Here is a 12,693-nt window from a genome sequence, read left to right on the forward strand (position 1 = left end):
GATATACGCGTAAAGAGGAGGCACTTAGTCGATGAAGCTATCGGCCCAATAATAGATCAAGCATAATTGTCGGCCTTGTGAGTCATCATCAATCTGCAAGTGCACTCCCATCTTGTTTGGACACTGTGGTTAATGGACCTTCTACTTCTGGCCGTGGACTCGTCTGTCTCTGTAGCGCCCTGTCTGTTTTCTGTTTACCCCTCCATCTCAAGAAAGAACGTCCAGAATATTTAGTCGGACCAAAAATCTTGCCTTTCCAAAGATTACAAGAACCCAACGGACTCAAACAAAAGCAATACAAAAAACAAGATCAAATCTTAAGAGTCTTTTATCACTTTCTGCAGGTTTCTAGCACCCTACAGTATACGCCTGCTCCTCCTCATCTTCTTCATCGTCATCCTCTCGCGGCCCAGCGTGGCAAGTCAAGTGAAGATGGGCCGCAGGCTGGACTTGTCCGGCCTGACGGACGACGAAGCTGAACATGTCCTGAAAGTTGTCCAACGGGACATGAAGCTGAGAAAGAAGGAAGAGGATCGGCTGAGGTAAGAGAGTCAATTCTGTAATTCTTTTCTGTGGAACCACCAAATGCTCCAAAAGTGGAGAGCTCAAGAACCAGAAATACAATTTGTGCATGTTATATGTTCTTCTCTAATGAAGATGAGTAGTGATGTTGTTGTGGCAACTTAAACATTTTTCTTTTATTTTAGCATCATTTTATATTCATTGTACACTTTCAGAACTTGTAATTGTTCAGATTTGTAGTCCACCAGATGATTTCCTGGAAATTCGTCATGGCATTTAATTGACACATTTGCGAGTTTGATAAGGAAAACATTATTTGTCTGGGCTTTTATTTTCTGGGTGTGTTGGCCGTCAGCTCCGTTGGCAGGTTCCTCCCTTGTTGTCACAGCTTCTTTTTTGACATATTGGTCCCTGCCTTGTCTCTTCTTCTGTCTTGCTATATGTCAGCCTGAGGGGGATTCATTTTTGACAGACCACGCCCCCAAATCATGCGGTCATCTGCATGTAATGTCTCAGCAGCTTGTGTGGGGGCGGCTTTGCATTCAAATGGCTATATTGTCACAAGCAAAAGTGTAATTTGCAGTTCTCAAGTTTGGTTAGACCCTATAATTTTCCGAAACTCAAATATGTTCCCTTGACTACCAACCAGACCCCAGCATAAGCTAATCCATTTTGGAAATTTGATGTCTTTTTCATCAGATTTGGGATCTGCTGTTCTTCAGTTCAGTTCCTTGCTTCTTTGGAGATGAGGCCGTTTGCGATTTAGTTTGAAGTGCTAAAAAAACGCAACAGAGGAACCACAGAGAAGCCGCTGCCGCTTGAACCTTAACTCGTTTTCCCAGAACCGGTTTCAAAGTAAAGACGGTGTTCTGCGAAATTGCCGCTCTGTCTGGAAATGCTCCCCTCCCACACTGTCACGACTGATGGCCCAAAATACGCTCCTTTTATTTGCTAGATGAATTCACAGCGTTTTCTCAAATCAAAGGGACTTCACCTTGTAATATTGTAAAAGGAAGCAAAATTGCAACGCTACATGAACAGACGTATTTTATAAAAGCTGCTTGACTGCTCCCATATGCTCCTGAGTGTTTCAGCAGGTATTTCGCTCCCTCTAGGCTTCTCTTCGCCGTGCGTGGTTGATATTTGCTTTTCTTGCCTGAATAAAGTCAGCCCTGCAGAGTTGTCAATTACCCAGTTGAAGGATTCATGGAAAAGTAAATAAGCCTCAGCCAGGGCTTTAATGCTCCATTTTATTTCCCCCGTGCGGCATTATAAGAAATGAAACTTTTGGCTTACACTAGCCCTTGTTCCATAAATACTGAGTCGTAATGAATATGTATTGTAAATATCGTTTTATTATATGAAGACAACCCACTGCTGAATAACTTATAAGATGAAATGAACTTTGGAAGGCTTTTCCCGGAAATTCTTCCTTCGCAAAGGCTTTGTCGCTAGGTTCTAATTTATTTGTGCCACAAGAATGTACATCAAAATAATTAGCAAAATAAAAGCTAACTTATGTGATGTGTTACGACCGCCTTTAGGTTTTATTGACTTTGGTTGCCATGGATATAATTATTAGTGTTTTTAGTCAACCCACATCCCACCCTAACTCCCTCCCTACTTACTTTCTTGCTATTCATAGATTTCCTCCATTACTCTGCTTTGTGATTATTTTAACTGCTCAAGTGCGCATCACTTGAATGCGATGTTTATTTAATTTTCTTGGTCCTTTTGCCGTTACTAATTCTAATCACCTCGGTGGCCGGGCTGCTAAAGTGTCATTGTGCCAATTAGAGAGCCTGAGCAGCTCAACCTCTGACCTTTTGCCGCCTCAGGCATCCACTTGGCAAAGCTCATTATGGGGCAGCAGGACGTGGGATTGGTTAGCAAACAGCGTTCCCAAAGACTGCAAAATCATTATTGGTAGAAATAGTCGAGAAGGTCTACACATAATCACGGGGACGGCATTCGAACTTCCCACAGGAACCTGGGGTTGAGAACCTCATCACTGCGAGGCAGATGCACTAACCACTAGGCCCACCGCATTGCCCGATAAACATTATCTTTATAAGTATGCTTATCATGATATATGGGCCGTAATTTGAATTCCTTTCCACGATTCACTATCAATGTTGCGAGCTTTTCATCTTAATTTGGTGGCAGCTTTAAAAAATGGGATTTTATGTGCATTTCCTTTGTGGTGTAATGCATGCAAGGGAAATATTTTAATTAGAGTGTCAAGTGATCATAATTAGAATGATACATTTGAGAAAAAATGATAAGATTGTGTCAGTGCTATTCCCAGATGCCAGGGTTGTTCTTTTCCAGTCTGACAATAAAATATTTTGGTTGAGACATATGACACAAAGTCAAATGTGATTAAATAACTATTTAAGCACGCAAACATTCTTTGTGGTGAATCACGACCATCTATGTACATAGACTCTATGTTCTTTCATGCAGTCCCAGCCTTTTTTTTATATATATTTTTTTAGTTGTGAGCAGCTACTTACAGTATTCCATTAGCGGGGATTAGCTGCTGTTCTGGTCCGGGTTATTTGTCTGAGTCATGTTCATGCGGTTAGGGTTTAAAGTGGACGTGCATGACGTCATTGTGCGTGCGTGTGGGATTATTTCATCTTGAGATGTCCCCGCTATATCCGTTTGATGTTTATCCTTATCGATTTGATGAAATTACAACCGCCCTTGTGCTTCTGTAGCGGTGTGACTTTTCGCCACTAAATCTTAAATAGTCAGCCTCTCCTTTTTGATACAGGATGTAGCTTACTGGTGAATGGAAAGGTCAAAACATGTAAATGATATACAGAGAAAAGTGGTTGAGGACAGTGACTTGATGATGCAACCTGCTCACAATAAAAGAAAAAAAAAAGCCTCCACGGAAGGGTGAGCTTTAATTTCTCAGGGCTGACTGAGATCGACGCTACAGTCGCCTCAGACTGCGAGATTTCTAATTAGCATTCGATAGGGCTCCTACTTGATGATGTTTAATATAATTAAAGTTAATTAGCTAATGGGAATAAAGCTGCCAAGACCACAGCAGTTACTATAAGTGGGCATGCTTGCGCATACTGTGCGCAGACACACACTCATGAATTGGCCTTATGTATTCCTTATCACTAACCGTGTTAAATCTCGATTATTTAATCTCCCAAACATCATTCTGTAGTGGTTCACATAAATCAAGGCTACCTAAAATTAGAAGTCTTGATGATAGTTGGAGATATTTCTGACATGGGTGGCCATCTGTCCTTATTATTTAGCAAGCATTAAGTTTTATAGTCAGTCTTTGTGTTTGTGGGGGAAAATACAATTTATCATTTTTTTTCTATCAATTAAGATGTGATGAAATAATGCAAAACAAATCCAAGCACTGTTTCTTTAAGACGCCTCCTCTTGTGAAATGTTTCCTTAGCCACAAAGTGGTTTATGATATGTGAGGGAGGACCGTTCGGACTTTTTGACTGTGACGAATCAGCAGTGTTGCTGCGCTGCTTAGCTTGGCTGGTGAGATGGTGAAAAATAATCCCCCTGGTGGCTCACACACACTTTGAGCTTTCCTTATTGGATATATAGAGCCAATAGATGTCTCAACAGTTACTTTGTCTCCAAACAAAGTAGCACGGCTACTTCTCTGGAATAACAGGGATGCATCTCTGCCAACAGGGTGTTATCTCCTCGAGGCCCCTGAGAGATGGTCTGAGATGTTACCTTTCTATTTGTTCAGGTCTGCGGTGATTACTTCCGCCGCTGGCCAAATGTCAAGTGCTGTTTTTAGTCGGAGGGAAATAGCCGCTCGCTGCAGAGAGATGGTGCCCCATTCATCTCTTTTTCTAGCAGTGAATGTGTCATTTCTGCTTTTGAGCCTCCACTTTTGAGTGGATTCTGGTTTTCAGGGCCTATTTGTTGTCTGGGTAATCCCTTTTGTGTGATGTTTTATTATTATTGACTTATTTTTATGACTCAACAATGAAATGGGGGGGGGTAGTTTTGTGATACACTCACTGTATCCGATTAATCGATTCTAAAACTATTCACAGCCCTACAACAAAGATCTCGTAGCATCTATGTTTCGGTTGAACCGAATCTGTTTGGATTGTGCAGCTATCTGAATAAATTGTCAGAGAATCCTTCTCGTGGGAGTTTGCCGATGATGGCACTCAAGATGCTCTGATCGCCAAAGTAGAGGCAAAGACATCCTAATCCGATTGATGCTTTGTAAACGTGTTTGCATCCTAACCTTGGAGCATTTGATATCAAACATCTTAAAGGAGATGTGTATGCTTTGAGTGCACCATTCAACCCTCCCTGTGTGATTTCGAAAAGGACTTTGAGATATTATATCAAATATGGCTGATGAGTCATTACGTCCTCAGGGAAGTCACTATGATGGATGGTGCATGTGTTTCGGAGCCGAAAGACAAAATACGTGCTGTCAAAAAATCCACCGACATAACGACTCTCCCCTCTTTGGTTTTCTTCTTCCTTTCAATCCACTGGTGTCAGGAGCAGTGCCAGGACGGTGGCGCTCCACGCTGCAGCGGTGATCCTCCACTTATTCGCTGAGTCAGACAAGCGGACCATTTGAAACTCGGGCCAAAGTATGGTGATGACTCTGCTCCAAACAGACAGTTGCGGTTTTGCTTGTGCTTGCCTTTTGGATTCGTTCGCGATACCTGATCCTTTCTCTTCCTGCAACATCTTTGTCGCAATGTCCTCTTTCCATTCCTTTCTAGTGTCTTTTTTTTTAATGCATACCGCTTGACACACATTTTCAGTTGAATAGTTTCCGTATAATCCCTTACTTTTTTTGCAGATGTGTTACACACATGCAAGATAAATATTTAAGTCTATCTTCAATTTTGAGTCCGACATTGAATGCCCGCCAAGCTCTCCATCTGCAGCTGTGGTCAGGTGAAAGACAGCAGTGGTGAAATTCCGAGACAGCAACTTTTGACTTCTCGTGGTTCTTTAAGCAAAAATATCATTCATCTTAAATTGCAATCGTGACTTATGCTGGTTGTGTGCGCCAGGTTATGAGATGCTTACTTAAATATTGACAAGTCTTTTTCCTTTAAAATTTCAAATGGTTGTCATGGGATTACAAAGTGTCTGCAAATTAGTTTAAAGCAAAGGAAGCAGTGATATTTGGTGTCAAAATATGATTTATTTTCCTACAGCCACAGCTGACAAACTCATTCAGCCATAATGAATGTGTGCAGTAGTGTCGTCAAATGTTGGTCCTTGTAGTAAAACAAGCTTGTGAGTTCTCCTTTATGCCCTCAGATGAACCTGTAAATGCATTTTCTTTCTCCCAGCTGGCTCCAGTTTGGGAAATTCTGTGCAAGCACCCATAGGGAGCACTGTTGCCCAGGATGTGCATGATGTGTGACTGGACTACGGCCAACACCCTTTAAATCCTTTATGATGATCTTTATTATGGCCTGTTACATTTAAAAAAATGGTGAAAGTCAAGAAATAGGTGAAAGGCATTTCTAATTATTATTATTTATGATATTTTTGACACAATCTAATTTACACATCTGAATTCCCCTTTGTTAGTCACAACAAGAATTTAATGCGAAATTAAATGAGTCCAGTAGAGCTTTGTACTCACCTAAATGCTATTTAATGATTTTAATGCCCTCCTGTGGACTTCAATATAATTGCACCCATTCATTTTTTTCAATTCACTGGTAAATATTAACAGCTTTACACAGTGAAAACATTTGATGCCGCATTTATAGAAGATTTTGATCTTTGTGGCATCTGTTTAGTGTTATGGGAGTTGGATTAGAATGTGAGGCTTTGTAAAAGCGCTGTGGGCACCATATAGGGTGAAGATAAAGCGCTATATAAGTGCACTTTATTTACCGCTGGAGATAAGCAACATGCTTTGTGGAGGAGAAGTGGTCAGGGGAACCGCAATTAGCTTGCTTTCTATTCCTACTGATTAAACAATAATCCAGTGATGTGCTCAATGGCTTGGTCAGATTTAAATTGCCTGTCTGTACTTCTGTTTGATATGACGGGCCACAGCAGCATAATGGAACACCAGAAGAACTCCTTATCTACTTGCCCTTCACTGGCAGAAATCATATGCTCCAATGAATTAGATAACTGCAGTGCTACTCTCCTACAGTCGTTTCATTAGGTACACTTAAATGCAATCTATTTGTGTCCTATTTGGAAAGGGAAAAATGATGTTAAATATTAGAATATATGCAAAATAGGCAGTGCACAACATCATGTCTACTTCTGGCAGTGCCTTGAGGTTTGTGCACAAAGCTGAGACATAAAGTTGATAAATTATGAATCATAAGCTTTTTTTTTTCTGTTTAGTTCCTACAAGACATTTATTGAGCTCTGTACTTAAAATATACAAACATATCGTAAGGTGCAGATTGCTGTTTTTACCCTTTTGTTCTCTCCCTTAGTTTCACTTCGGAATATATGATTGATAAAAATTGCACTCGATAAATCCGTGCAACTTCAGGGAGCTTCAACCATTAAAACGTCTTCCCTCTTTACGTGATGGACCATGTTCCGTTTCCTTTAATTGCAGAATAGCATCAGATGATTAAAGATGTTTTCTCAAATGGAGACACCGTAATGATACTTAAGGTACACGAGGCAATCATGGAAAACATCTTGCGCAATAGCAACGTGCTGTTTTTAAGAAAAAAATCTCCATCTTCCACCTTTTTTGTAGCTGACAATTGTTTGCATTGAAAGTTTCAGCAACTTTACATAAAGAAAAGAAATTGGTGTTTTCACCAGCTTAATGTTTGCAGTCCAAAGTATCACTGCTCTGCGGCAAAGCCCGATAAAGGGATTAACATCTAGATAAGGATTTGTTTAATAAGCTCCAGTGTGAGTGCTCCCTTTGCGTTTTCATTTCGGCTAAGTGCCGACACGCGAAATGCGCGTACAAGCATACAACGCATCATTGTGTCTTTTCAAACGGCACATTTCCCAATTCACTTCTTATATAGCTTTTAAATAATGTGAATAAAAAGAATGCATTCTCGCTGCATCATCTCGAATGTCAGCATGGCATTCCGATGACGAGATAAACGACTGCCACGGAAGCTGTCTGTAAGGTTAAGAGTCGAGGTTGTGAAGGTTGCCGCTCTCTCTGTTGGGGAAGTAAACACGCAGCCTCGCCGGCAGGAATTCCATCTTCAGAGCTGCCAAGTCTCTTTTCATGCCAGAATCCGGGCTCATTCATAAGACGTGTGTGAAAGTATGTGTGAGGAGCAAGCTCACACCGTATCTGTGCAATTCTGCGGATTTGGACTCCTTGTTAATCATGAAGGTAAAAACATCCCACTCTAACTAGGAGTTATCACCACATAAAAGATTGTGGCTCAACAATGCCATAAAAACCTTCATTTTGCCCCAATGAATTAAAATGAACTGCATAAGTAAACTCAGGCCACAGTTCATTTCCATTCCCAGCCTTTAACGCCTCATGCCAACTTTGGATTTGACGCATTTCATCACATTTTGACAATGAGTCAACGCCAGGTCGGCAATGATGTCGGCCGGATGAGTGAGCGCGTCGCCGTCGAGGCGTCGGATGCTTCGTTAAAATGACTTACTGACGAGGTGACCGGCCTTGGATGTCTTGGTTTCACAGACGGCTTCGAGTCGAGCGACAAAATGGTGAATAAATTGCACTGTAGCTCTTCGTCGGCTGCTATTTTTTTGTGTTGTATTATTTCAGAGAAGTCGCCCATTGAGCAGGAGAGCTTTTATCCACATGCGACCCTTGCAGGGTTTAGTAATGTTCTGAAAGGACTCCCTGCGGAGGAAGTTGCTCGGATACTACCTCGTGCGTGGTGAATGAACCCAAGAGTGGTTCTATTTGGGTTATCAGAGGACACTTGAACTTCACTGCACAGCTTTGTAAGAAAGCTGCTGGAATAAGATTGAAGCCATTTCATGGTCATGGGGTTCAAGTGCCTGAAGACATGATGAGAATATCACTATTATTAACATAGAATGTGGATTTATCCAATTTTGGAGCTTCCACTATTTGGTGCAACCGTACATTGCAGCAAATCTTACTCACTCAGGTATTCTGTGAACGTTGCACATTTGTGATGTCTTCTTCTTGGCTGCCACAGAAATAGCCTGGTGTTCCCTGGCGGCTATCGCAGGCCTCCTTTTAATATACCGCATCACATCCACTTGTAGCCCGCAGCTCACTGTGCACCTTTTGAACACGGAGTTGGGAAGCTAATGTCGTTATGATGACATCGCTGGAAAGGTTTGTCTATATTGATGGATTGAAATCTTAAAAGCTTTCTTCATTGTGGGAATAAGCACGTCTGCAATGCTCAAATCTTTTAGATCCCCAAATTTTCCGCCAGTCATATCTAAATCCCACGGATTTGTCCATTTTTCCATTCGGCGAAATGAGTGCACCCCATCACACAGACGAGATGGGCAAATTGAATTGGGAGCCGGTTCTCTCCCAAGTAATTTGAGGGTCAAAACATTATTATCCGATTGCAAAATATAATCCCTTCACCTTGCTGAGACTGCACATTATTTTCTTCCGGCTCCTTATCGCTCATTTTTCCCGTTGCATAACTCCGATGCCAGGCGGGCCGCTCTGATTGGAAAACCTTATCAGCAGGCACACACATTTGATTAGAATTGTTTCTCAATGTGAGGGCTCATTTTGGGCTAGAATTTAGAGAATACATTTACTGTAGTAAAGAACAAAAATGGTGTACAGACTATAAATACGTATTACAAGTCTAGTATTCCAAAACCATTTTTTCCCCATTCATCCTTGTTTGGTATTGTTTAGTGGTTAAAAACAAGTAAATAATATTAATCGAGTAACCTGGACAGCTCTAGTAAAATAATGTAGCCATTTGATAAATGTGTTTTATATGTTTCAGGCGTAGAAGCCAATTAAAGCATTCCGTGCTAAAGTTGGAGTTGAAACTTTTTTTTGGACTTCATATGTCTTAATGAGCCCTGGCCCATTAGTAACCTCGGGGCTCTTGGCTGCTGTTTTGAGTGTTGTTATTAAAAAAAGAAATCCGATAGCCTCCAGCTTATATTAAATACATTCGACACACATAATTTCTCATCATTATTTTCTCTTATCTTGATAATGTTTTGGTGACATCTCATGTCAGTATTTGATTGTTAATATAGTTAAGAAAGTAGGGCAGGAGACATGCAAGAAACAAGGCGAAAAAATGGAAAACATAAGGCGCTATCAAATAGGAGCACTTCATTTATGCAGTCAGTGCCGGTCAACAAAGACAAATGAATGATTAATTATGCATATTGTAGACATTTACCACATTTGCTTTCAGCACACTTTGTTTTTAAGCTCAAGGTTAGAGACAGTCCACATTGAGGAAGCGAATGCATCGGCGTTGTGACCCGATTCCATTCTAGACATTCTTGCTAATACTTTTTTTAATTCTCTGCTCTAATTTCTTGTATTGCCTTTTCTGTTGAGCATGTTTCCTTATCATTAATTCTTTATGCACAGTGGAATCGGATGCCTTGGGTAACAATGATATAAAGAACAAAGAAAAAAAATATCGTTATCAAGATCAAACAGATTTGTAATGACTTTTCTGGCTGCTCTAAGCTTGCAGACATCATTTGTATTTGTGCCACTTCCTAGTCAACTGACCCACTTTTGACGAAAGGCTGCAGCGCATTGTACACACGTGGTCAAGGATTGATTGTAAACTCCTGAACCGTTTTACTGGGCTGGCTATACTCCATTTTGTAGGAAATGATTGTACAAGGATAGACTGGTATAGTCCCGACCTCGGCATCTGGTCTCATAAAACCGCCTTGGTAATTATTTTTATTTATTTTGTTTAATCCTTTCCAGCATTCATTAAAAAAAAAGCACTTAGAAAGGCAGCATGAATATGCTATTGAAATGGATTGAGCACTTAAGAAGCTTCTCATTTGGAGCCTCTTTAGGGTATTTTCATTATATGACTCTCTGCGCAAGAACAACAAGAAAGCGTCGGTGCTTTTGGAGCAGGCGCTCTCTGGAAATCAAAGCAACATTTCGAAATTGCTCCGTTAGGCTCTCGGAGAGAGCACGCGATCAATTCACAATTGCCAAGTTCTTTTTTTTCTTTTCAATCAGACTCCTCAAAGAAGTGTGTGTACACCCAAGATCAAATTGAAACACACAGTAGACATACTCAAAGCTCTATGGCACTCAAACTTCTCCATGATAACATTTCATAATAAACAATTGGAGGCTTGGATAAAGAGATCTGACTTTTCTGATCATCAATTTAGGATTCTGGAATGTATTCAATTATTTTAATCAAAGTGTCAAATGTTTTTTTCATATCTACAATTACTGATTAGTTTGGTGGCAGCCGGGTGCGCTGACTGATGGATGATGTTTCTCCAATGCAGTGCTTTTTGCTTCATATTTCATACTAGTGGAATTTTAGCTTTTTCTTTTCCAAGACGTCTGATGTAATTAGAGTAATAAATTGAGGCAGTTTTTTCCAGCCTAAACAAGGGAATCACTCAAGTGGAGAGTACATAATATTTGTATTTTCCAAATGCTCCTCAACATGAACTTATATTGTGTTTAATTGCAAATCATTTTTCTAAACCATAACTTGAAATCCTCAATTGAAAAAAAGATAAAGTTGAAGTATAGCCCAATAGCTATCTGACAACCAGAAAATTGTCTTTTTTTATGTAAATTGGTGGAGTGCCACAGAGAAGTTGTCTGAGTCCGTTGCTATTTTCATTGTTGTTGGTTATTTTTATGTTTTCTTTTTAATGGTGACTGCAGTGTAAAAATAAAAATGGTGGCTATAAGCCTCAGGAAAAATGCTCCCAGTCAAAGCTAATGACCCTATAAAATGAAAATGTAAAATTTGCTTAATGCTGTCTGAGCCTACTAATAAATTTGACCACCTTTACCTCCAAGCCAGCCTGTGTTTATAATATACAATCACATGAGCTGTAAAGGAGATAGAAATAACCTTCCTAATAGATTGCTATCACAGATATTGACAGAAGAGAAACAACCACAGGGCATGCTTTATAGAAAATGAGATTGAGAAATCACATTTGTGTTAAGCTGTCTGCATCCCGCTCCAATACCGCTTGCTTTAATTCGACACAAATTGTTCTTGTTGACCACAATTTGTACAACAAAATCACAGTATTGAGCAGAATTGGGCTGTACTGCCTTGTGGAAATTATGGATTACTCAAATTACCAGTTTAGTTTCTAGTTTTTGTTATTCTAGCATGAGAATGGTGCTCAAAATGGAAGGAATGCCCAAGTGACAAGTGAATTTGATTTCAGCACCACGGACAGCGAACATGTACCCTAACGTGCAATTCACTCGAGTCGCAGAACAAATCAAATCATATAAAGCAAAGCAAATTGTTGCTTACAAGTTGACTCTAATTCTGTCTTTGACTTCAGCACCACGGACAGCGAATTGGACGTGCATTCACTTGAGTCGCAGAACAAATCAAATCAAATAAAGCAGGGGAAAACTATCCAGCTGAACAACCTAAAGGTCAAACTAAGCTCGCCACTCGAGCCCTTTAAACTTTCATGCTCCTGGGGCTTTAATGGACATGTTAGCTTTTAATCCAAAGTACAAAGTTCACGCTCGACAATGGAAATCTGCAGCAACTTCACTTTGTCCATTTAAAGCTCAATCTCTGCTTTAATCACCTTTTATGAGTATTTTGAACTGCACAGATGTTGATTCTGGTTGCGAGTACTTAGAGTGACCCTGTGGTGGGATTTTATTCACTATGAGAAGCGGACACGGAGGAACACTGATGCAAAGGGATGCTAGGAAGGACAAGCCCTTGTCCTTGAATGATTGTGGACGTATGCTGATGTATTTTATTGCATCTGGATGCTACCAAGTATACATTGGTGTCATCTGATACATGCATCAATATCAGTCACACACCTGCTGACTTTGCTCATCTTATTAGCATTCCGCAGCTAATGATGCGGAAGAAAAGCAATCAGCGCGTCGGGGGCGGAGGCTGTTGAGGCTGTTTATAATTTATTGACTGTTGCGGCAGCAGCAGCAGCACAACGACACACACTTAACATTCCCTTTCGTTAACAGCGTAATGGTTTTACATC

The 12,693-nt window shown here is 40.4% G+C and overlaps 1 protein-coding gene across 4 annotated transcripts in view; it reads left to right on the forward strand.

Moving 5' to 3' along the window:
- myripb (myosin VIIA and Rab interacting protein b) overlaps nt 1–12,693 on the forward strand; it is a 39,666-nt gene that overhangs the window by 2,840 nt on the left and 24,133 nt on the right. For all 4 annotated transcript variants that reach the window (XM_088363471.1, XM_088363470.1, XM_088363469.1 and 1 more), the window contains one exon: nt 345–542. In XM_088363471.1, the coding sequence (XP_088219597.1) occupies nt 433–542 (110 nt within the window). In that variant the 5' untranslated portion in view covers nt 345–432. The remainder of the gene's footprint in view (nt 1–344; nt 543–12,693) is intronic.

The sequence above is a fragment of the Syngnathus floridae genome, chromosome 20, assembly GCF_059516105.1.
Source record: "Syngnathus floridae isolate MCC-2025c chromosome 20, RoL_Sflo_1.0, whole genome shotgun sequence".
NCBI classification, from domain to species: domain Eukaryota; kingdom Metazoa; phylum Chordata; class Actinopteri; order Syngnathiformes; family Syngnathidae; genus Syngnathus; species Syngnathus floridae.